We start from the raw sequence: 22,912 nt of genomic DNA, 5'->3' as shown, positions 1-22,912 counted from the left end.
AAGTTCGGAAGTGTTTTCAAATGCTGCATATTCTGAAATGCAAATAAAATAAAAATTCTTCCAACTTTGCTCTCGCTCAACTTTCATAATTCTGAGAATGTTCTCAAAAATCCTAACTTGCCAATGAAGGTCTCAGCCATCGGCGAGCAGCCGATGAGCCACCACCACCCTAGGCAGCCTAAGGTCGCGTGATTTCACTCGAGACTTGGGTTGCGCGACCCTGACGACCGTTGCTAGGGGTCGCACAACCCCAATGACATCACCTGGGGTATGGCAATCTCAGGCGAGGTTAGCTGGCAGCTAGATTTGGCTATTGACCATCAACCGCAGGCAAATTGTTTGAGATATTTTTAAAAATAAAAAAACAAAGTCCTTTATAAAATGTATTATTCATCAAACAACATTTAAGTACTTTCAACGTGTTTTTAAAATATGTTTTACCAAATACCACTTATATTTTGAAAAATTCTTTTAGCTCAAAAACTTTTGCATTTATCCAAAAACTGAAGCAAAACACAACCTTCAAAATTCTTTTAGCTCAAAAACTTTTGCATTTATCCCTTCATTTGTGTAAGGCCAGATTTTGGGGAAAGCTCACAATGATTGGAGGAGCAGGAGGAGCAAGACGCTGTCAAATTCAGGAAAGGAGGAGGGTCAATGTCAATCGACGGGGCGAGCGATGGAGGGAGAGACGGGGTCAAATTCAAAAAGGGTCGGGGTGTTTAGTTATATGTCTGTTTGACTTAATTTTTAAGCATATATAGTTTGTGATAAGAAAAGAGATCTTATAATTTTAATCTAATATCTTTTGTTGGAGTTGAGTGTCTACATCAAAGTGGGATTGATGCCGAGAAAACTTTTAAGTTGAATTTTCTAACAAAGTATCGAAGTCAGTCATCCCTTTCATCAATGAAAATTAAGGATGTTGAAGTATTGTCTCGTATCGCTTAACAATACGCCATATATAAGTTTAATGGGCTAGACTTTCTTACACGGCCAATTATACATAGGACAATTCAATATGCTTCATAGCACGAGAATTTAGCCCACACTTAGAAACTCGAAAGGGTACTCGATTTGATTTCATTCCATTTCAACGGAGAAGAAGAAGTCAAAAAAGTGAAAATGGGGCTTTCGTAGGCGTCAAATATTCTCGATTTAATTAACACTTGATTTTCTACAATAAAAAAGTAATGAAGTTTTTTTCAAAGTTACGGTGTTTACAAATTGAGCTCCACATGCTTATAGATGGAACATTTGTCTTTGGAATTGTAAAAATGTACGTTTGACAACCATTCTGTTCCTGAAAATTGATTCTGCTCAGAAATGATTCTTTTTTATTCTGTGCTCGAAAACAATTTCTAAGTATTTGAAGGCGTTTGTAACTGCCCAAAATTTATATTCTTAGAATAGAAAAAGAACGGAAATGCATTTGGTAAATGCACAAAAAAAAATTTTATTAATAATATTTTGAATTTTTTAATATTTCTTTCTTTTTTTTTCTTCCCCCTCCCCTTCTTTGGCCATGGCCAGGTCGCCGGAGCCCGCAACCGTTCACAGGATAGGGCCGGCGAGGACGTCGCGGCCCTCGCCAGCTCCGGCGAGGGCTGGACCCTCGCAACCTGGGCGAGGGCAGCGGCGAGGGCGACCCTTGCCCAGGCCGCGAGCCGCCCTCACCGAATCTGGCAAGGGCGGCGACGAGGGTCGCCCATGCCAGATCCAGGAGGGCGGCCCTCGCCGACCACAGGCCAGGAAGGAGAAGAAGAAGAAAAAAAAAATTTCTTTTTCATTTATGATTCTTGTTCCTAGAATCAAAAAGTAACTTTTTTTTGCTTCTTGATTTTATTCCAAAACTGGTTCCGGGAACAAATTTTTGCAAATTTGTGCCCGGGAACAAAAAATTTACCAAACGGATTTTTGTTCCAAAACTGATTTTGAGAACAAAAGAATAGAAATTGTCACTATTTGGCAACTTGCCAAACGCACCCTAAAAGTCTTCGAGCAACGATTTTTTATTGATTAAATTAGTTCCTTCACGTGCAACATGAGTTAGGAACTAGTTGTTATTTCTTGGGATAATGACACGAATAGTACTCGAACTTTGGCCGAATGTGCAATATGATCCATAAACTTTTAATTTATTCAATGTAGTCCATGAATTTTAACTTAATATTCAATGTGATCCATGAACTTTTAATTTGTTCAATGCCTAAACTTTTGATATATGTTCAATATAATCCCTGAATTTGAATTAATTGAAGGACTACATTAAACATTTTTCACATAGTTCATAAACTAAATTAAATATGTACCAAAAGTTCAGGAACCACGTTAAATAAATTAAAAGTTGAGGGATCACTGCATATTGGGTTAAAGTTCATGGACTATATTGAACAAATTAAAAATTTTAGGATCACGTTACAATACATTAAACAAAAGTTCAAAGACTGTTTTGTGTCAATTTTTCCCTTATTTCTTCATCATTACTTTTCTACTGCAACATTGCTTCAGAGTTCGGACTCTGCATTTCGGAAGAATTACTACTTACTCCCCAGCGATTTTTGTGGATTTCCTAACTCGCCATCCAAGCGTGTTGTTTAATGTATTGTTATTTTAAATCGAGTATAATTTGAATTATAGGTTATTGCATTAACTGTATAAGTTACACCGTACAAAACATTTTACTTAATAAAAATACTGAGCAAATTGAATAATGAAAAGATAATATAAGATATGTGTCGTATAATAAATACATATTTGCAGTTTATGTAGCCTTTCTTGCTCATGTCAAATTCGCTTAACATAAACTCACAATGAATTTTTTTTGTCAAACACCCACAATGAATTGAATAGCTGAAAAATCAAAAAACGTAATTTAGAAAATAGCATGTACGTGTGCGCATGCGCGTGTATATATCTTTTTGCTATTAAATCTCTCTTGATCTATATAACGAATATTTCCTACAGGAATATCTATTTAAGCAAGACAAAATTATAATAGATTAGTTCACAGATCAGCAGAGATTAAAGATTTGAGAAACTCTTGAATTTTAACTGATTTGATCCAACTAATTTTACAAAGTGTATAAAGGAATTTCATCAAATCAAGACTTCAATTAACAAAAGCTAAAGATATATGTTGTTTAGTCGACAAACAATCCATAATTTAATAGCTTAATTTGTCCACGCAATTTCATTCAATGTAATAGAGAAACATTATACTGAATAAAGAAATTCACTTAATTTAAAAAAAATTACAAAAATTAAAAAACCATAGACTATATAAAATATAACAAATTGTGTTTTTGTCACTTGAGGGTTACAATAAAAGTAAATAATCAATGAATAAAAGCTGTATATTCACTTTAAGGTTACAATATGGGGAACTTTACAAAAAAGAATTAGTATTTGTGCACATACATAAGTCCAACACATGTATAGAAATAACATAAATTACCACATTATCAAAATCATAAGTGACAACAGTTATATGCTGTAATAATGGCCCAACCCAAGCCCAAGCTATTCGGCCTCAGCCCGTGTAACCCACTCTCTCTCTATTCTTGTTCAATAGCTTCAAACGCAATTGAAGCGCAGAAGAAGAAGAAGACCACCGGCGGACAAAACGAGGAAAGAAAGGAGACGTTCGTCCTTGAAGAAAGGGGCAAAGAGAGGAGAGTGAAATTTTCACGCTTACCCGTTTCGGACGACAAATCGAATAAAATTCTGTTTTACAAGGCCCGGCAAGTATTCAAGTCTGTTATTTATCTAATAATAAACTTGAGTACTTTTCGAGATTAAGTCGTAAATTCAAAGTTATGTGAATTCTGAGCTACGAAGTTTGATTTTAAAGTTACTAAGATGTAGATTTATATGGAAAAGATAATTTAAGGTAATGTGGAGCCGTAATGTTGGACGAAAATCGATTTTGAAGTATGGTTTGATTGGAACGAATTTCTGAAGTTTAGAATGCGGGTTACCATAACGATCAATACGCGTAATGGACAAAGATGAACGTTCTCTATAAACAAGTTTCTTTGTTAGTGTGTAAGAGTGGATTGGTCGATGATCAAGCGTAGCTAGTCAAGTTGTTCGTTAGAGTAGTGTATTACTTGGATTTAGATATTGTTTTTTGATTAATCGATAGAAATACGAGTGCGTCGATTCGAGTAAAACTCGTAGATTGATTTTCAGTTTTCCTAGGAGAGTAGTACTATCTCTTATTTGAGTTTATAAACTCATATTTCGAAAACCATATAGATTAGACATATCATGAGTTAAGAATTGGCATATTTGGCTATATAAAACTAGATCAAGCACTTATTACCGTTTTGTCTATTTGAAATGGCAAGCTATGCTTTGACTACAGTTTGAGTTGATTACCTATAAAAAGTCTACAAAACATTTTACAAAAGAATCACAAAAATTTTATGATTTATGAAAGATACTTTGATATATATTGAATCGTGAAAAGTTATATGATTTGGTTAATAAACCTAAGTTTTTGAGATGGTTTCTAGTTTTGGTTGTGGGTTATTAGAGATTGAGGTTGGTGAACTATTATGCTCATCGCTATGATTATAATCCTTTGACGGGGGTAAGTATGCATATTATTATCAGGACGTTCTTTTGGGTCAAACCACGTACTAATATAGGTGAAGACCTAGTCAAGGGGATAAACTTGATCGCCTTTGTCATGGGCGTTAAGTATGACCATAGTTAGATATAGACCTGTCAAAATGGGTCATAAACCTATTTCTTAACACATATATTAGTAAATGGATCATAAATGGGTTAGTTATATTTAGTAAATGGGTCATAAATGGGTAGAAGTCTTATATTGGTATTAAATGGATCGTAAATGGGTCGTAAATGAGTTTACAACTGATTTAAACTCTACGCATCTCTCTCGCCCTCACTCAATATTGCATTCACTCACTCCGCACTCTCATTTCAGCTTGGGTATGAATTTTCCTATATTTAATTAAATATGGAAGTATTTTAGCAATATGGGTCAATCGGGTATGGATTGGATATGAGTCGGGTCGGGTCGGGTATGGGTCAAGAAAATTACATTGCGCATAAATGGGTCATAAATGGGTTAATGGGTCAATTTGGGTCGGACCATTTATGACCCGACCCAAACCCGACCCACCCATTTGACAGGTCTAGTTAGATATTAAGCATTAAATTGGTCGTTTAAATGGACCATCGACGTTTGATTCAATAGAGATTAATAAATGGAATGGACAATTGATGGTTGATTTTATTATTGTTGATTTGCTATTGTTTAATGATCGAATATGAAAAGTTTTGTTGAAAAAATATAATCCATTTTTGATATTTTACGTATATGGTATACTTGATTTAGGATTGATGAGTTATGATATTGTTTTATAAATATGCATAGTGAATATTCGATTTACTTAGAAGAGATGTACAACTCACTATGCTGTGGATGCTCATTCCATTCATCTTACCTACTTTTCAGGTTCTTTGGCTAGCCACAAGTAAAAGGAGACCATTTATGTTGTCAACAAGACATTTTGATAAAGGAATTTTTTGGTATGAGTTGTTTATGTTTGAGATGAGCTTGTGAGTTTAGTTGTTAGACGGAAACGTGTATATCTTTTTGATAAATTATAAAATAAAATAAAAACTTTGATATTGTAGCCAGGTTATTCGTTTATTAAATATACATTGATGTATGTATTTCGATAACAGGTTGATGGTTGTGTTTGAGACTGCGTCCTTCAGGTGAAAGGAAAGATGATGGTTGTGTTTGAGACTGCATCCTTCAAGTAAAAGGAAAGACGACCGTGTCATTGCCCTTGTACTTGTAGAGTTGGGAGTGTGACTATGACATATGCTAACACAGATAAAAATAACAAGTAAAAATATCGATACATATCGACAAAATACATATATTAACAATTGGGAGAATATTTATATAATGTTCACCACAGGACAATTCACTTTATCTCTATACTTACACTTGACACAATTTTACCACATACATTCATTAATTAGTATTGGTTTATTGATTTGTAATCGCGAAACTCCATTTCTTATTAAGTTTCAAAAAAAAAAGATCTAGATTAAATGTCTTTAACATATTTTAAATTAATATATGGGTAATTCAATTAAATCTATTCTTGAAAATTTGAGCAAATAAATTCAAGCTGTATAACTGATAATTACATTCCTTTATCTGTCCCTTAATCCGTCTCAGAAAGGATAAGAAAAGGAAAAGAAAAGCTGCACACCATTCAAATCAATTTCACAGTTTTGAGTTCAACATATCAAGGTTCCATTGTTGGTTGGACCACCATGAGAAGGCTCAGATACATGCTGTGACAGAAGAAGGGCGGTGTCTTTCCACCATGAGACCTCTCTCTCTTTCTCAGATAGCTTGTGCTCCAAACGCTCTACAGATGCTTCCAGCTCTTTGATTCGTTCTTGCTGTCTTGTTTCCAACAGTTCATGCAACCTCCTCTTGAGTTCAATAGGGGGAACTCCGCCCTGAACTTCAGTCACTTCGTCTTCGGGGTTGATTACTTCTCCAAAGCTCGTGCTACGGGCACTTCCTGAAGCTGACTCCTTGGGTGCAATCTGCTAAACCGAGTTTATAGATCATAAGCTCTAACATTCAGATAATCATCAACCAAACTCAAACAAGTCAAGCTACAGTTTATCCTGAAAAGCGGAGACTTCAAGCAGATCCTTGCATGACTTCTGTTTCAACACCCAAATGAAAAAAGAATGTACTCCTTTAAAGGCACAAACATAATGAATGAAACCAGAGAGAACTGGAGACGATTGTTCCCTGTCGATGGCCTTGAACTGAAGGCTCAACTATAACCGCAACATATGCATCAGAGAAAATTTTTTCGGGCTCATGAAAAGGCGTAAGCGAGTAGAGTGCTGAACTCTGTGGATTCTGGAGTGCCTCCTTCATGTCCAGGGACAGAGAAAGACATCATATTTCACAGAAATGAGAAGACAGCAAGAAAGTGGAAAATCAGAGAGCAAACAATGCATAAATTTATATATGTTTCAAAATCCATCGGCAGTTTCTGTACCCACCCTGCTACGGGCACACAGAAGAACATTTTTGCTCACAAAAATTGAGTGTTACCACAAAGAACAACCATAAAATTGACCAACACTCTTTGTAGAAAACACTAAGCGCTGCACATAATAGCCAGGAAGTTACACTTATTTTCCTCCTCTCTTTCCCTTTCCCAATAGCACCAAGAGACACTGAGTGTGTCAATCGACAAGGAGGTTGGAAACAGGACAGGAGTTCAGTTATTTATTTATAATAGGCAGAACCATACCAAACCAAAATGTGACAGAAAAGCTAATGCCTATAACTGGTTCTCTTTACTCTGATAAAGAGCAAACCGTTCTGCATTTGACTAGAGAATAAATACAAGTAAAAGAGAACTTGAGATGAAGAAAGTTCTCCATGCTTTCTGTGCTAAGCACTAAAAGGCTTGAACAAATGAGTAGGTAGCAACGGCGCGGAAATGAAATATCAGTAATGCAAATGAAGTAAAAATCTGACTGCCATGTGCAGTTCAATCTGATCAAATAAAGGGACAAACTGTGAAACATGCAGAATTGTAATAAACTAAAGCTCAGAAACTTTTTTCTGTTTAAAACCGTATGTTGAGACTCTGCTGCAGCATATGTCAAACACTAATGCATGCACAAATGGAATTGACCTAAATGATTGCTCTTATGCCAGCCTTCCACGGAACAAGTGAAGGAAACTGCAATTGAGGGTTGGTTTACATTTCCAAGACATCCAAAACAACTGAAACACTGTCCTTGTTTTGACAGTGAGAATACACAAAATTCTGCAACCAATTCCATGCATAGGCAAGCATCAAGGAAACCTAATGTTCCTCGGAGAGCCCCCTACATCCGGGAATCACACAGAAAATCAGAAGACAGAACCTTACCTTTATCATTTCCTGATATGATTGCTTGGAAGAAGTTTCAGCATCCAACTGAAGCTGCAAGCGCTCTAACTCGGCTTCTAATTCTGCTTCCAGTTCTTCAATCCCCTCCACAGGTTCTTGTTTAGACTCGCATCCACTGGACTGATTCGACTGCATACATCTATGTTGTTCTAGCAAAGGAGATGGCGTTCTATGGGATTGCTCCAAAATGTGGCTGCCACAGCTCAAGACTTCCTTTATATCAGTCAAACAAGATGCAACACTCTCCGTCAACTCAGATGGTTCACGAGAAGAATCTTTCCTCTGTACTTTTTCTTTGACTTTCTGAAGAAAAAGTTCCATTTCTTTCCGCAAATCCTCCATTTTGTTGAGTTCATTCTTACTCGCAGCAATCAGATATAAAAGACTCCCTGCAGCTCCCAGGTTAAACATATTCTCATTCCTAGATTGTCCTGGATAGAGGAGCATGCAAGCAACAATCACTCATTTAGTGACTCCTTCATTTAATAGTGATGAAAGCAGAGAATATTTTCATGGGAGCGTACGGAAGATGTTACTTATCGCTTATTATGTCTCAACTTGGGTGTTTGATGTGAATAGGCATGTTATTCCAATTTCATTAACATGCACATCCCTAGCTAGTATGGTGAATCAAATTGCTGGAAGAGGATATATTCCCACAGGGGTAACCAGCTTTTGTCCATCCGGGCATGGTTGGTACACTTTATAAAAAGTAAACGTAGAAATTAATGTCGGATACACCAGTCCAACTTCAGCACACAGCTTCTAGCCCCGAAACCTCTAAAACTTCACATCCTAGCTTCCCTGTTTGGAATTAGTTGGATAAACAATACACAGCACATATAATCTTAAGATATAACCAGCAAAACAAATTCGGTCGGCTCAATTGTCCACGCCACCAATCCTCATTCTGTTTAAACTTATATCAGTGCAACCAGCTGCATGAAAGGACTGAAGTATGTAACAAGCACAGAACCCTTTCCACGAATAAAGATACATGATCAGAGCCACAAGGCAACCTCTAATAAGAAGCTTCGATTGTACATCATGAGGTTTTGAATCATCACTCAACCAGTGTCACAAAATAGGCTGGGAACCCTGCAATACCGTTTATGACCTCAAGCTGCTCTCGTATTAAAACCATTAATTTCGTTTTTCCTGAACCATCTACATCACAGCTACATGCAAAAACAGGGCTTTGGTTTCCCACCAGTTAAATGTTCATAAAAATATCTTCTTTTCAGATTCGGCCTAAATTCTACAACACATCAAAAGGATTAAGGGGGGAGCCAACCCGGAGAAGTCACAATTTTTCCAAAATGAAACAGGTATAATTTGGCCATAGCGTAGTAATCACCATGCAATGTCATGAAAAACAACTCCAATTCTGATACCATCCCATTTCCCTCAAACCATACATAGCATAAGACACTTGCAAACAATCAAACATCTGACAGATCGTCCACACTCAGGAAATTTAGCATCGAGAACAACGTTTTCACAACGAAAAGCTCAAAACTTGAAACACTAATCGACCATCACCTGACTCATCCTTCCCATCGACCGCGCCCGGCGAACCGTCCTCAACCTTCGTCCTTATCCTCGAAACGCCCAAGCTCCCCGACCCATCACCAAACTCCCTCTCTTCTTTCTCTCGAACCTGCCCCACCACACCCTTCTTCTCCTTGCGCCATCTGAACCACCTCGAAAACGCCCGACCCGGCGACGAACACTCGAACCCACAAGAACCCACTTCGCCTTGCCGCCGCCGGAGACCGCCCATCTCGAACTCGGCGTCCGCCCCACTCTCGCTCTCCTCCTCCTCCTCCTCTTCTTCCTCTTCCTCCTCGACTAGTAGAATATCCGCGATTCGCATCCGGAGACCACAGCATATATCCCCCTCCCCGGAGGCAGGTCCTTCAAGAACTTGCTCCATGTGGGTCATGGAAAATCAGGGGAATGCAAGAAGATGCAGGGCAAGGAAGTTAATGCAGCGCCATTAATGGAAACAGTGACGGAAGAGAAGCTGCGCAGCCATGTCTTTCAAATGGCAAGGGGAAAGAGCGAAAAAGGGAGGGAATGATTTTCTCTGTACGAACTTTCTTTCCATTTTCTTGAAAAAAAAGGTGAGATTTTTAACGCTCCCCCAAAAGAATTGTATTCATTAAAATCCTCGAATCCTGTCTTTCTTTGGGATTTGTTGCTGGCATTCATGGTTGGTTGCCAAAGAAATAAATAAATTAAAAGGCCATGAAATCTGGACAAAATGACAAAAAGGGAAGCTTCGGATGGGAGCATTTATGAATAATAAATGGATAGTTAATAATAAATTTTGGGTGGGGGGAAAATATTTTTGTGCTTTGATGGTTATTATTATTATTCTCGTGATCGTCTGATGGAGACAATGAAGAGAGAATAAAATTTTTAATTTTGAAATTCAAATGCCATCTTTTTAAGTGGTGTTTGTAGTCTTTGATTGAATCCGAAAGATGTCCTTGCTCGCATATATGTTTGAGTATTGAGAGTTTGAAGCTCGCAAGATGGAGTGTGCAGATGTTTTCAAGCATAGTTTAAGAGACTAGATTCAAGATTTTTATGAAAAAGGACATGAATCGAAGCGTTTTGTCTATTCTTTTTGCCTGTTTTTATTCGATGGTAGAGATTAATTTCGTTTAAATCTTACTAGGTCTATGGACCACAAATCTTTTGTAGAGATGATGTTTTCAAGCATCCCTTGGAAAAAAAAAATACGGTTTTATAAGTTGTTAATATGTCCGCTCATGACCGTAAATTATGCCTGACTCGATAAGGTTACTGGTGTGTCTATAGTGTAATAACTTAATTAATAATTCAATGAATGGAATTAAAGATGCACGCTTAGCAATATTCTTGCAATCTATGTAATTGGAAACCAAATGCCTCATGCTTATGTGTGCGCGCATATATAGAAAAAACAAACAAAAGAAAATGCGATTTCACTTATTTAAAGAAATGAATTTTGTGATCTATTTGAAACTTATGTGATTATTATATCATACTATTGAAGTATCATTATCTATTGTTTAAAGATATTCTATTGTTATTCGTTGCATAAAAGTTTAGGCCAAAGTTAGGTTGAAGGTAGGGTCAGATTGGCCTTATAATATGCAGAGAGAAGCAGTTGGAGCTTGAAGAAGATGAACCGTTTAAGGTTGCGTTTGTTTTGCGGAAGATGAATGATTCGGAAAATATTTTTCCGAAAATAATCGTTTGTATCACTTGCAAAAATATTTTTCATTGTCCACGAAAATATTTAGACATGAATTATTGCGATAATGGAAATATTTTTCCATTGACTAATAATTTCGAGCGATACAAACAATCATCTTTAGGAAAATGATTTCCAAATCATTTATTTTCTGCAAAATAAACGGAGCCTAAGAAGAGGATGAACAATAAGTTTTTCTTATTTTTTTTTTCATTTTTTTTTATCTTTTTTATTTTTAGATTTCAAAATTTTCTCTAATGTGTCGCTTGAGCACCACGTTTCTTAAAAAAATAAAAAAAATCATGTCAATATTATCTTTTAGCCAAATTGGATGGAGTTAAAGAAATACTTGATCGCACTAATTAGACAAATTTTAAGACTTGATTGAACTTTTTTTTAAAGTAATATGACTCAATTACTCTTTCGCGATAAGTTTTAAGATTTCTAACGCACTTATCCCTATATCTAGTATTTAAAGGATATTTGGTTATCGGATATAAATTAAAATTTGAGCCAAAGTTTGAAGTTGAGGAGGGGTCAGATATACGCCCAATAATATACAGAGAGAAGTGGTTTCTTCACTTGTTGTGGAAACAAGTGAAGATCATATATAGAGAGAGGCGCGCCATCTGGGACTAGAATTACAATAGAGCACTGTCACACACAGCACATCGATCAATGGATAAGATGAAGTCCATAAGCATACAACTGATGAATTTAACATGACTGATAATTTCTAGCTACTGGCCATACAAGATTACCAAGCATTACTTATAACAAAAAGTAAAGGGACAGAGGAGTGATTAGAAAGTCCATGTGCTATCATCAACTATGCGAGAGAAAAAGTAGAATCTACTTGTATCATCTGGAAGCCAGATCCAGAAGAACAGTATATACTGTAAGGAGTAACTGCAGTACAGCAATACCTGAACTATTTGATCCAGCAAAACTTGAATAGAAATCAAAGCTACTTGACAAAGCAATGTACTTGAACTTAATCTAGTAAATTCTACAAACAAGAACAAAATGATGCTTCATATCTCTAACACTTCTAATGAATTTGTCGTAATCAGCACATCATCCAACTCAGTTGTTTAGCGTACGGGCAACTGTAAGAGCTAAAGCTTCGGTGAAATTGGGGTCTCTGACTAAAGAAGCCGCATATTCTTCGATCTTGGCGCAATCACTGCTTCTATCGCCAAAGCTGAGATTCTTGTTCATATAAGAGGGCTTGGGGTTCTGGGGAAAACTGCTTCCGGAGAGTGTGAGATCGAGAGTGATGGGCGGTTGTATGGAGCTTGGCGGCCTTGTGGGCATTAGCGTAAGATCGTGATTCCCTAGCTGACCTCTTGGTGAAGGATCCGAAAGTAAAGGAAGGTGATCACGGTTGGCGACATTGACAGTCCCGTGGTTGTGTAGTCCTTCGTAGGTCGCAACGAGAAGAGTCCTGTCTTCTACGCTCCTTTGCACCTTTATAAATCCATCAAGAATCGCCCAACATTATGGTCAGCACAAATAATATCCTTGTTCTGGTAGGAATTTAATGTGCAGGAATTACTTTCTTAGGGCTGCATGCGTTTGAGATCAAATTTTCTTTATGACATCCCCATGAAAGTATGAGGGAGTTAAAAGTCTTTTGTTAATCTGAGTCGATCACATGTTAATCTAAGAAATAACAAGTAATTAGGTGTCATCAGGAAAGAGTGTGAATCCTATCTATTTTTGTACCATGGCTAAGAAATGCAGTGTCTTAAGGAGGAGATCTGATTAATTAACAGGTTTGGAACTTTTGATTTCCTAAATCAAACTTGCATCTATGATGAGATACTATCCCACACGCGCCGTTGTATGGCAGAAGAGACAAAGTTATCAAGTGAAACATGATGCATACCTTCTTCTTGACAGGGCACCCCGGAGCCATGGAGCACCGATAATAAGCTCGAGGCGACGGATTATCCTTCGTGACCTTCTGTCCATATTTTCTCCATTGATATCCATCTCTCACTACCTAAGCAATAAGAAAACACAACGAGCCTCCTCACTATTGAATCTTATGCAACGAGCTGACATAGGTTTTTTAAATTGTATAATCAAAGAAATAGCCAAATGGTTTCACTGCAGGAGACTTACCAAGCTCTTGTCCTCCTCGTCGACTTTGACAAAGATTTTAGACGATTTACTGAAAGGAAACTCCTCAATCCTCGCTCTCTTGTTGCAGTCATGATGAGATGGAGGACAATGGCTTTCCGGGAGATGGGTTTCAAGGATTTTGCATTTGCTCCCAATGATTTCAACCATGACTTTGAGAGTTTCATTCTCCTTCCTCAATCGTGCCAATTCATCTTGAAACATTTTCACCTGACCAAACGTATATGAAGACATTTCCTATTTAAGATATGAACTTCAACATGAAATACTGCATTCTACATTTGACGAGATAGTTCAAACAATATGTGATTTCTTTTCATGGTCTCGGACAATTCACTTGATCAGTCTTTGAATTCATATCATTTCTAAGATCAACTGTTGAAATTTGCAAAAGCATAACCATTTGACGAATCAACCCTTTCGACAACATTGGTTACACAGAAGAAGAATTTTTCGGCAAAAGGGTTTGAAGAAGATCAACAAACGTGTCTAATAATTTGTTTAAATCTGATGACCATCCGGACGTGATAGACACGGAGTTGTATCTCTCTCGTCGATAAGATTTCTGCCACCGATATGTGTAAGGAAGATCCACAGAAACAAAGCCATACTAACCGTTTCCTTCTCATGAGGAGCAGGACCATCCATGACTGAAAACATAAGCAGACCTAAGAGTATGAAACACTTCAACTCAGTTGGCAGAAACACTTCCAACTCAGTCGGCAATGAGTACGAGAGAGACTATGATACCTATATATAGTCGGAAGAAAACGATGAAGCTAGAAGAGAATGGATAAGGTTTCGCCATATAATATTCGGATTCAGTTATGGCGAGTCTATGATATTTAATGCCTCTGATGGACTAAGACTCGTCTAAGTGAGCAGTTATCAGACCGCATACAAGAAAGAAAGAAGCAAATCCTAGTAGGCGGCTGCTTTGTCTGGTCTTGCCTTGTTGCAGAGGAAGACGTTGAAAATCAAATCCATGCTTTTGGGTTAGAATAAATCATCCATGGTAGAGTCGAGAATCCAAGGATCAGGACGAACACACGCACAACGAATCACGTAACATCGTTAACGCAATTAGCGTCCCGGTTTCCTCGCTCTTTCCTCGGTCCGCCGTCATGTTTTACGAGAAGAAGTTTCGGTCCACTTTCTTCTGCTTTTGGGTCTGACGTGTTCCAAGGGTTTGCCATCAACATTTGACCGTATCTATTAGTCGCTTGGACTGCTTTAAGTGTAGAGCGTAACTTATTATACTAGGTTGGTAAGTTGGGTGGGTACTTAGATCGCCTAATCCAGAATCATTTTAATTAACCAATTTAGTTATAATCTACAAAAGGATTAGATAAGGGGAAAATTGTCTAAAAAGTCTTAAACCTATTAAACGGCAGTCAATTTAGCCCTAAACCTTTCCATTATGTCAATTTAATCATAAAATTTTTTAGGGATTTGCCAATTTAATCCTAAATCTTTCAATAGTGCCAATTTAGGCCTAAACATTTTGATAATTTTTTAACTCATTTCTAAACATTTTAACGACTTATCAATTTAGTTACCATGACTAGAAAATTAATCTACTGAGTAGTTAGATAGATAAATTGGTTATCGGGCTTAATATGGAGGTTCTCCTTTTAAGTAGTATTTTCTTTTTCTTCTTCTATTATAATGATGCAGAATTTTATTCTTCTGTGCCCAAAGATATGGATCTTTTTTGGTGCCGATAGATTTCGATAGGCGTTGGATGTCAAAATACTGTTAGTAAATGACCGGAGACTTTTGTTCAAGTAACTTGTTAGTAGCTTATGACACTTTTATAAAATAACCACATTTCTTATATAGTTTGTAAAATAGAAATGTTCGTCCTTACCAACTTTTATTTGCAAAACTTACCAATTTAATCAAGATCGGTAAATTACCAATCAGTTTTATCTATCAACTTTTTTTTACTTAATTACCAACATCTAATTTTATTTAATTTACCAACTTTTCTTTAGAGTTGGCAGTGTTTATTTGCCATTAAATTACATGCAAAATTGGGTTACCAACTCTCGTTAAAATTACATACCGAGATTTATTTGATTTTTTTAATCTGCCAACTTTTTTTAATCTTTTCCAAACTTATAACAAGCAACTCAAATGAGAGTTTGTAACCCAAAACTAGTTGGTAATTTAATAGGAGAAATTTGCAAGTCACAAAAATAAAGGTTGATAATCTTATATAAAAGTTCGTAAATTTAAGCCATTGGTAAGAAAGGTTAATAAGTTAGTAAATGATAAAAGAAAGCTTCTTTGACATAAAGAAGAGACATGGTTATTTATAAAATAAAATAAAAAAACTGACTCAAAAAGGAGTTTGTAGCCGCGATATTATGTGGTGAGTTAATAGGAGAAAAATTGTTAATCACTTGCCCTAATTGAGGTTTTACCAACATCTAATTTTATTTAATTTACCAACTTTTCTTTAGAGTTGGCAGTGTTTATTTGCCATTAAATTACATGCAAAATTGGGTTACCAACTCTCGTTAAAATTACATACCGAGATTTATTTGATTTTTTTAATCTGCCAACTTTTTTTAATCTTTTCCAAACTTATTAACAAGCAACTCAAATGAGAGTTTGTAACCCAAAACTAGTTGGTAATTTAATAGGAGAAATTTGCAAGTCACAAAAATAAAGGTTGATAATCTTATATAAAAGTTCGTAAATTTAAGCCATTGGTAAGAAAGGTTAATAAGTTAGTAAATGATAAAAGAAAGCTTCTTTGACATAAAGAAGAGACATGGTTATTTATAAAATAAAATAAAAAAACTGACTCAAAAAGGAGTTTGTAGCCGCGATATTATGTGGTGAGTTAATAGGAGAAAAATTGTTAATCACTTGCCCTAATTGAGGTTGGTAATTTCTCGAAAAAGTTGGTACATTTGAAAAGTTGGTAATTAAGGTAAATAAAAATAATATTCAATAGAAACTAACTAGTTAGTAAAAAAAAAAAAATAGACGTTGATAAGCAACTCAAATAAGAATTGATAACCCAAAATTAATCGGTAACTTAATTGAAGAAAAGCGATAAGTCACCCAAATAAAGATCAATAATTTTATAAAATAGATGGTAAATTTAAGGCACTGGTAATAAAGGTAAATAAAAATTTGTAAAAGAAAATAGAATTTTTTTTTTGTCAGAGATAAAAGGAGTTAGTAATTTTTATCAAATAAATGTCAGGAACTAAAGTATCGAATCTGACTTCATATCAAAATATAATGAATTCTATTATATCTTGAAGCTTGAAGGGCTTTGTGATTTGAAACACTAGAATAATGTGTAAACAAATAATTAGAAGATAGTAGGGAAAATTGCAAGGGATTTTTTTAACATAAGAATAGATGGCTTACATTCTTGGATGTCTTTCTTGCTTGATGATTGGGACTCAACAATAAACTTCTCAATGGAAATCAACAAGGGGCTTAAAGAAAGTAAAAAGCTTACAAACTTGACTAGAAAGCTTATATTTTCAAAGACTAATACTGAACTTAGGAAAATCTAATCTAATTTGAATTAGAAGTTCAAAGCCTAAACAAAGATCTAATCCAAATGATCTCCTTCCAAACTTTATGGACTCCTTCATCGATGTTGGATGATTCTTGTTTGAAGTGTTAAAAAACTTCAGAGACATGTGTCTATGTAGCTGATGTTTAGAAAGAGATCTATGTGATTCTTCATCTATCTTTAATCGACCATTCCGTTGTGCATCTTGATCGTCCTCCCCAAAAATTTCTAATTGCCTCTTGATTTCTGCGCAACTTCAGGATTGACTCGTTACCACTCCCAATCTTCTAGCTAGAATTATCTCTTGGTCAAAAGAGCGGTGATAACCCAAAAAAATCCAAAACTAGATGATAATTTAATCGGAAATTAGGTCGATAAGTAATTCAAATAAAGATCGGTCAAGTCATATAAAAGCTGGTAAATTTAAGGCATTGATAAAAAAAATCCAAATAAAAATTACTGAAAGCAGAAAAGAAAAACTGATAATCTGTGGACTGTATAATAGAGTTAATGGTTTCATAAAAATTTCAGTAAGTTATTAATAAGTTACCAGTTAAATTCTCACGGACTCTTTTTGACCAACGGTTGTTGATATTGACCGATTCTTCTGGAAATCTCCCAGCACAGCACACAGGAAAAAACATGGTTTTTTGGGGGGCAAAGGAAATAGTGGAATTTGTCCAGCTTAGTCATACATTTAGATCGAGAAGGAAAGAAAAAGAGTCCATAGTTTCTGCGCTATGCAACCATGTTCGACACCATCTTTCTTTCTCTTGTCCTTCTGTCTGAATGGATATGTCTTTCCAAGGTTCCTGTGGGGTCCCGCAACAGGACAAAAAATCAACTTCTCGTCACGGGAGTCAAACACGTGAATTCTGAAAAACTCTTGGCGCATGTGCCAGGCGACTAGAAATAGCTCCATTCAAGAGAGGGTCTTTGATGCGATCAAAAAAAAAAAAAAAGAGAGAGGGTCCTTGATGACTAACAGCAATACAATACATCGTGGTCTTCCAGAACGGGCGACTGCTGACTCGGGAAAACGTGGTCCACCAAAAGTTGATTCTGCTCACGAACGAACGATTCGGATGGCAACGAAACGTGAGTCATCTTGGAGAATCCATGTCAAGTTGACTTGCGTTTACTTTGGTTTGGGATCATTATGAGTCTATAGTCACTCGTGTCTGCCATTATCCACAGTCATTTAGAAATGAATTACCAAATTAATTGGATCATACTCCACCTGTTTTCTAAAGTTTCTTTCACGCAGTTGAAACTTAGAGCTAGCTCTTGATGGCAAGTGAATAATTAAGCACGTAGTGGCCCGGCCTGTTTAACGTGGGCCAAGCCAATAAAAAAAACAGTATTCTGAGTAATCACACAACATGGTGACCATGCGAGGGTGGATGTTGGCTTATTATAGCACTCAATAAGGCCTCTCTCACTCGATGTGGGACCTGGAAATGTGACAAACACCTCATTTAAATAACCGATATCCTCATCAATGTTGGTTCGTATTACCTAGTGATTCTCCCCTGATTCAATGGATGGCTCGGTCCATTCCTGCCATCTCTGCCATCCTAGAACCCTACTAAGAGCCCAATCTTTGTCCAAATTGTCTTGCCCCAGCGATCACTCTCTGTCCTTGTCAAATTGGGAATTGGCTTAGTTCGTCCACGAACCACACATCTAGTGGAGTGGAACTGCTCTAATACCATATCTAACCACCTGGCATGTCCCATGTAGGTTAAATCCTCACCATACAAAGTGATAATCATTTTAGGATGGGTGATAGTTTACATATCACTCAACAGGTATATCCCATTTAACATGGGACTTGAGAAGGTCACGTAGCATTATCATTATCCCTCCAAATTAACCGCAAAACTCATTTTCATTGTTGTTTTATTGATGTATAATATTGTAATACCTGTGACTGTAAGGTCAATAAATGTATGATACAACGACACGAGTGAAAGATGGACTTGAAACTGGGATTTCCTTGAGAGATTTCACCCAATTTTCAGAATTATAAGTTGCTATACAAAAAAAAGAACCACTAAATTCTGAGACCGGGGCTTAATTAGCAGCATTTCCTTATGATGTTACCAAATGAAATGACGAAAATACAAGCTATATGTTTGTTTCGGAAAATCACGATTTGAAAAATATATTCTTAGAAATTATCTCTTGCATACTTACAAAAGTAATTATCAAAAATATTTGCATCATTAACGAAAAAATTCAGATATAGATTATCGTAGATAATTAAAATATTTTTTGTATCGACTAATTTCTATAAGCGATACAGCTAATCCTTTTTAAGAAAATATTATCAAATTACTAATTCCGTGAAACAGTTAAGAGATTCGCTCTTGCCGTGGATTTAACTCGTGACTCTGTAGAAAAAACAGACGGCCCATATAACACTGGATCAACTACCTTGGTGGTTCAAATTCAGTCATAAATTAGATTATCTACCAGTTTTGACTATATATCCACCATAAGTTCTAGTAGCAGTCAATATACATACACCCTCCAGTGTGGTCAAGGATAACTCTTTCTTAATCTGGCTCATTTGTACCAAACCACAATGATGTAAACATCAAGAGGGAGTTTGAAGCCAAGATTGACAGGTATGAGAGAGAGAATAGGGGATGAGACAGTTCAAGACTCAAGAGCATAAAATAATATCCCCAAACAGGACCAAAGTATACTCTGGTCAGGTGATGGGTGGGGAGAACTTTCCTAGGCTACAACAAAACAAGAACAGCCCCACCAAGATGGGAGTGCGACAGCATGAGATTACACGAACGTTTCTTATTTGAGTTTTGGTACGTGGTTGGTCTAAAGTTAAATGGCGGCCGTACGTCACGGAGAGGAAGAAAGTCTTTGTTTAAAGTTTGCACGGAGTCAATGTTGGTCGAAAGCAACATTTCAAATGACAATAAGTTGATCAATCGAAGCACGGAATCTCCCCGATTGGGCTAGGAATCGTCAAGAAGAAAATTGGAAATGATGGGCTCTCTCTACCTGATCCTTTTACTGCTTTTAAGAATAGAATTCAGTCGGCCGATTTAGCGGACTGGGCCATATATTAAATGATCTAATTTGATATCATTTCTCAATAGTGAAGAATCGAACCGAATAGATGTTAATTGGAAGTAGTCGACCAAACATGAATTGATTGAATCGAATTGGGATCGGTTCCTTATAAAGACATACAAAATGCTCGATTCTCTTTCTCTCCCTACACTTACGAGTTATCTTTGACATGACAAGAGGGGGTAGCCCAGAAGTAAAAGGGCCGGTTCTTTTTCACTAAAACAAATCCACATTATATTATCATTAGGAGGCTTTCACCCATGTCGAAACTTGAAAGCAATAAACTCTCGAGAAACATTTTTTTTTTCCATTTAACATGCCCTACTATTGGACCCTTGTATAAAACAAAACCACAATGGTGTAGATGACTTGACTTTGTCGACGGCGGGTCTCCCTTTCGTTTGGTCAACTAAATTGGGCTGCTTGCTGTAGCATGCGTGGGCTGAAAGACAAGAATGTGCGATTCGCAGGTGCCTTATGTATTTTTAAACCCCTAACACTACACAGCATACTTATATATAAATGACCAATTGCTGTTGTTTTTTCACACTGCACATTGCATACATAACGTGCTCTATATATATTACATGTAAATGCGCATACATGTTCTTATTTAAGAGTTCCAGACGTACTAAACCTCGTTGTGGTTCATGCACCAAAGCATATACTTATTCCAAACATACATACAATCTAGTCATGGTCGGGGAAAGGTCTCTATAGCTGTTCTGTGCATCGCTTTTGACTATGCTCTGATTCGCAATTCGCAATTGAATTCTCCACTCTTTTGATCTAACAAGCAACCGAATAAACACATCTTGAGACGCTCGACCTAATTCTATCATGCTCCGGCATCACCAACTCTGTGTACGAGACCGGTCAAACATCGCCCCTGATATGGCTTCGGCAAGCGAAGCTGTGAAATTGGGATCTCTCGTCAAGGATGAAATCATTTCCTGGACCAGGAATTGCGGGGGCGTCCCTACTTCGGTTTCTTGCTTAGCTTTCTTTTCCGGGTTAGAAAACCCACACCGGACCAAATCGAGAATGGCGTTGTGATTGGAAGGTTTCACAGATGACGGTGAAATCGGAGGCGAGGCAGTGGCAGGTTTCGCACCTTGAGAAGGGCATCGATGATTGTGCTCGCCTTCATAGGTAGCAACCAAGAGAGATGGATCTTCGACGCTCCTTTGCACCTGAGAACATTAACATGTATGTAAGATAAAGCAATGAACTGGATTCATTTTTTCGGCCATGCCATGCGATATCACTCCCTAATTCATATGATTATGCAATGGATAGTCGAAACTCAGATTATTAAGCAAGAAATTTGTCGAATAGTTTGCGATGGCACCTTGAGTATCTTCAAGATGAGTTTCGGGTCTTTGACCATTTGTGCTTTCAGTCAAAAAAACTTGACCGGGTTTTATGTGCTCGTTCTATAACACCTCTCAATCAAATTACCGCGTTTATTACAGATCATTTATCTCATGACCAGAATTATTAAGAGGTTTCAATGCATTAAAGACCAGGAAATTGAGGAGAAACATGGAATCTCCTAATGGGAGCATAAGTTAAGTTAATAGGCCCTTTTTAGGGTGAAACGTAGGGTAAAAGTCTCTTGTTTTAGCTTTTAGGTAATAACCATACATTTTCATGTGTACAGCTTTTCTGTATGTCTGTGGAGATCGTACTGTCATCACCGTTAACAAGTCAACCATTTAAATTTCCATGTAACTACCTTCTTTTTAACAGGGCAACTTGGAGCGAAAGAGCACTTAAAGTAAGCCCTTGGAGAGGGATTGTCTCTGGTGACTTTCTGACCATACTTCCTCCATTGGTATCCATCCTTCACTACCTGGAAATCCAAAGCCAAAAGAGAAGGTCATACTTAGTGCTTAATTAATTAAAGGTTACTGCATATTTTTCACTTGAGGTTGGATTCTTCGAAACTTACAAGGCTAGTATCGGATGCGTCGACTTGGACATAAGCTACAGAGGTCTTCGATTTCACGCTCTCAGTAGGCCTCTTCCACAATTCCAGGTCATTATAGTCCTCAAACTTTCTCTTCCTTGATTCCATGACTTCGTTCACGGAAATTTCCTTCGCCAAATTGATCATCTGGCTTTGCAAGGCGTTGTAACCGAGCAAAACGACATTTAGTGTTTCTGTCAACTTCTTGTTCTCCGAGCTCATCCTTCTGAACTCTTCCACAGATACACCAACCTATCCATAAATTTGATATAACCCATCATAAGCACTAACTAGAAGAAGCTCATTTCGAAGGTAGACCCAGAAAAAAGTCCAGTTCAAGTGGAAATATTCATCGTGCCGACGACGTAAAAAGCATATATATGCATAAAAAGAAATTACTTCTTGTTGGAGTGTTCCTACTTCTCGCGATTTTTCAGCAACTCCGCCTCTATCTCTTCTCAAATCCTAGATATATGCATCAATGAAAACCATTGTAAACTTAGCAACTCCGACCCCGTAAACAGAAAAAAGGGAAAACACACAGTCTAGTCCTTGCATAATGCTGCACTCACCATGATGCCATTGCTCTGGCAATTCTGGAAAGAATTGATCCTAAGGTCAAGAGAAGTGTCAACCCTTGCTGCGTCCATGGAGGAACTTCGCTAATGAGAATCTGGATTTTAATTGGTCTCTCTGAAGGGGGGAGAAAAGAGATAACAAGGACCGAGAAGTTTGAATGTTAAAATGGCTAAATGAATGGGAAAAGAGCCGTGGAAGGGTGGGTATAAATAGACCTCCAAGTGGCCGTAGAAAATCAAGGACTAAGTTTGTTTTGACAAGGTAAGTTACTGCGAAGCATCACAGGATAAAGAAACCACCTCTGACGTCATGCCTCATTCGTCATG

The 22,912-nt window shown here is 37.0% G+C and overlaps 3 protein-coding genes across 6 annotated transcripts; all 3 read right to left on the bottom strand.

Moving 5' to 3' along the window:
- Window positions 1–6,172: 6,172 nt before the first annotated feature.
- On the bottom strand, window positions 6,173–10,122 carry LOC115685267 (protein POLAR LOCALIZATION DURING ASYMMETRIC DIVISION AND REDISTRIBUTION-like). Of its 2 annotated transcripts, none has more exons than XM_030610297.2 (3): window positions 9,534–10,122; window positions 7,971–8,422; window positions 6,173–6,615 (listed from the first exon to the last, which is right to left on the bottom strand). In XM_030610297.2, the coding sequence occupies exons 1-3, from the start codon at window positions 9,934–9,936 to the stop codon at window positions 6,295–6,297; spliced, it is 1,176 nt and encodes a 391-aa protein (XP_030466157.1). In that variant the 5' UTR covers window positions 9,937–10,122; the 3' UTR covers window positions 6,173–6,294. The 2 variants fall into 2 exon arrangements, with proteins under 2 accessions (XP_030466157.1, XP_030466158.1); XM_030610298.2 differs by having other exon boundaries at window positions 6,173–6,612; window positions 9,534–10,120.
- Window positions 10,123–12,070: 1,948 nt separating this feature from the next.
- On the bottom strand, window positions 12,071–14,360 carry LOC115685290 (WRKY transcription factor WRKY76-like). 2 transcript variants are annotated; one of them, XM_030610327.2, is made up of 4 exons: window positions 14,002–14,360; window positions 13,369–13,596; window positions 13,130–13,246; window positions 12,071–12,708 (listed from the first exon to the last, which is right to left on the bottom strand). In XM_030610327.2, the coding sequence occupies exons 1-4, from the start codon at window positions 14,044–14,046 to the stop codon at window positions 12,325–12,327; spliced, it is 774 nt and encodes a 257-aa protein (XP_030466187.1). In that variant the 5' UTR covers window positions 14,047–14,360; the 3' UTR covers window positions 12,071–12,324. The 2 variants fall into 2 exon arrangements, with proteins under 2 accessions (XP_030466187.1, XP_056166531.1); XM_056310556.1 differs by having other exon boundaries at window positions 14,137–14,360.
- Window positions 14,361–20,618: 6,258 nt separating this feature from the next.
- On the bottom strand, window positions 20,619–22,771 carry LOC115685289 (probable WRKY transcription factor 40). 2 transcript variants are annotated; one of them, XM_030610321.2, is made up of 5 exons: window positions 22,580–22,771; window positions 22,407–22,472; window positions 21,990–22,259; window positions 21,774–21,890; window positions 20,619–21,228 (listed from the first exon to the last, which is right to left on the bottom strand). In XM_030610321.2, the coding sequence occupies exons 1-5, from the start codon at window positions 22,655–22,657 to the stop codon at window positions 20,887–20,889; spliced, it is 873 nt and encodes a 290-aa protein (XP_030466181.1). In that variant the 5' UTR covers window positions 22,658–22,771; the 3' UTR covers window positions 20,619–20,886. The 2 variants fall into 2 exon arrangements, with proteins under 2 accessions (XP_030466181.1, XP_030466185.1); XM_030610325.2 differs by lacking the exon at window positions 22,407–22,472.
- Between the last annotated feature and the right edge of the window lie 141 nt (window positions 22,772–22,912).

Source organism: Syzygium oleosum, unplaced genomic scaffold (genome assembly GCF_021117445.2).
Source record: "Syzygium oleosum isolate NSW1041296 unplaced genomic scaffold, Sole_v2.1 Sole_v2.04, whole genome shotgun sequence".
In the NCBI taxonomy this organism is placed as follows: domain Eukaryota; kingdom Viridiplantae; phylum Streptophyta; class Magnoliopsida; order Myrtales; family Myrtaceae; genus Syzygium; species Syzygium oleosum.
Note: the sequence above shows the minus strand (reverse complement) of the source record. Positions and strands in the feature narration are given on the sequence as shown.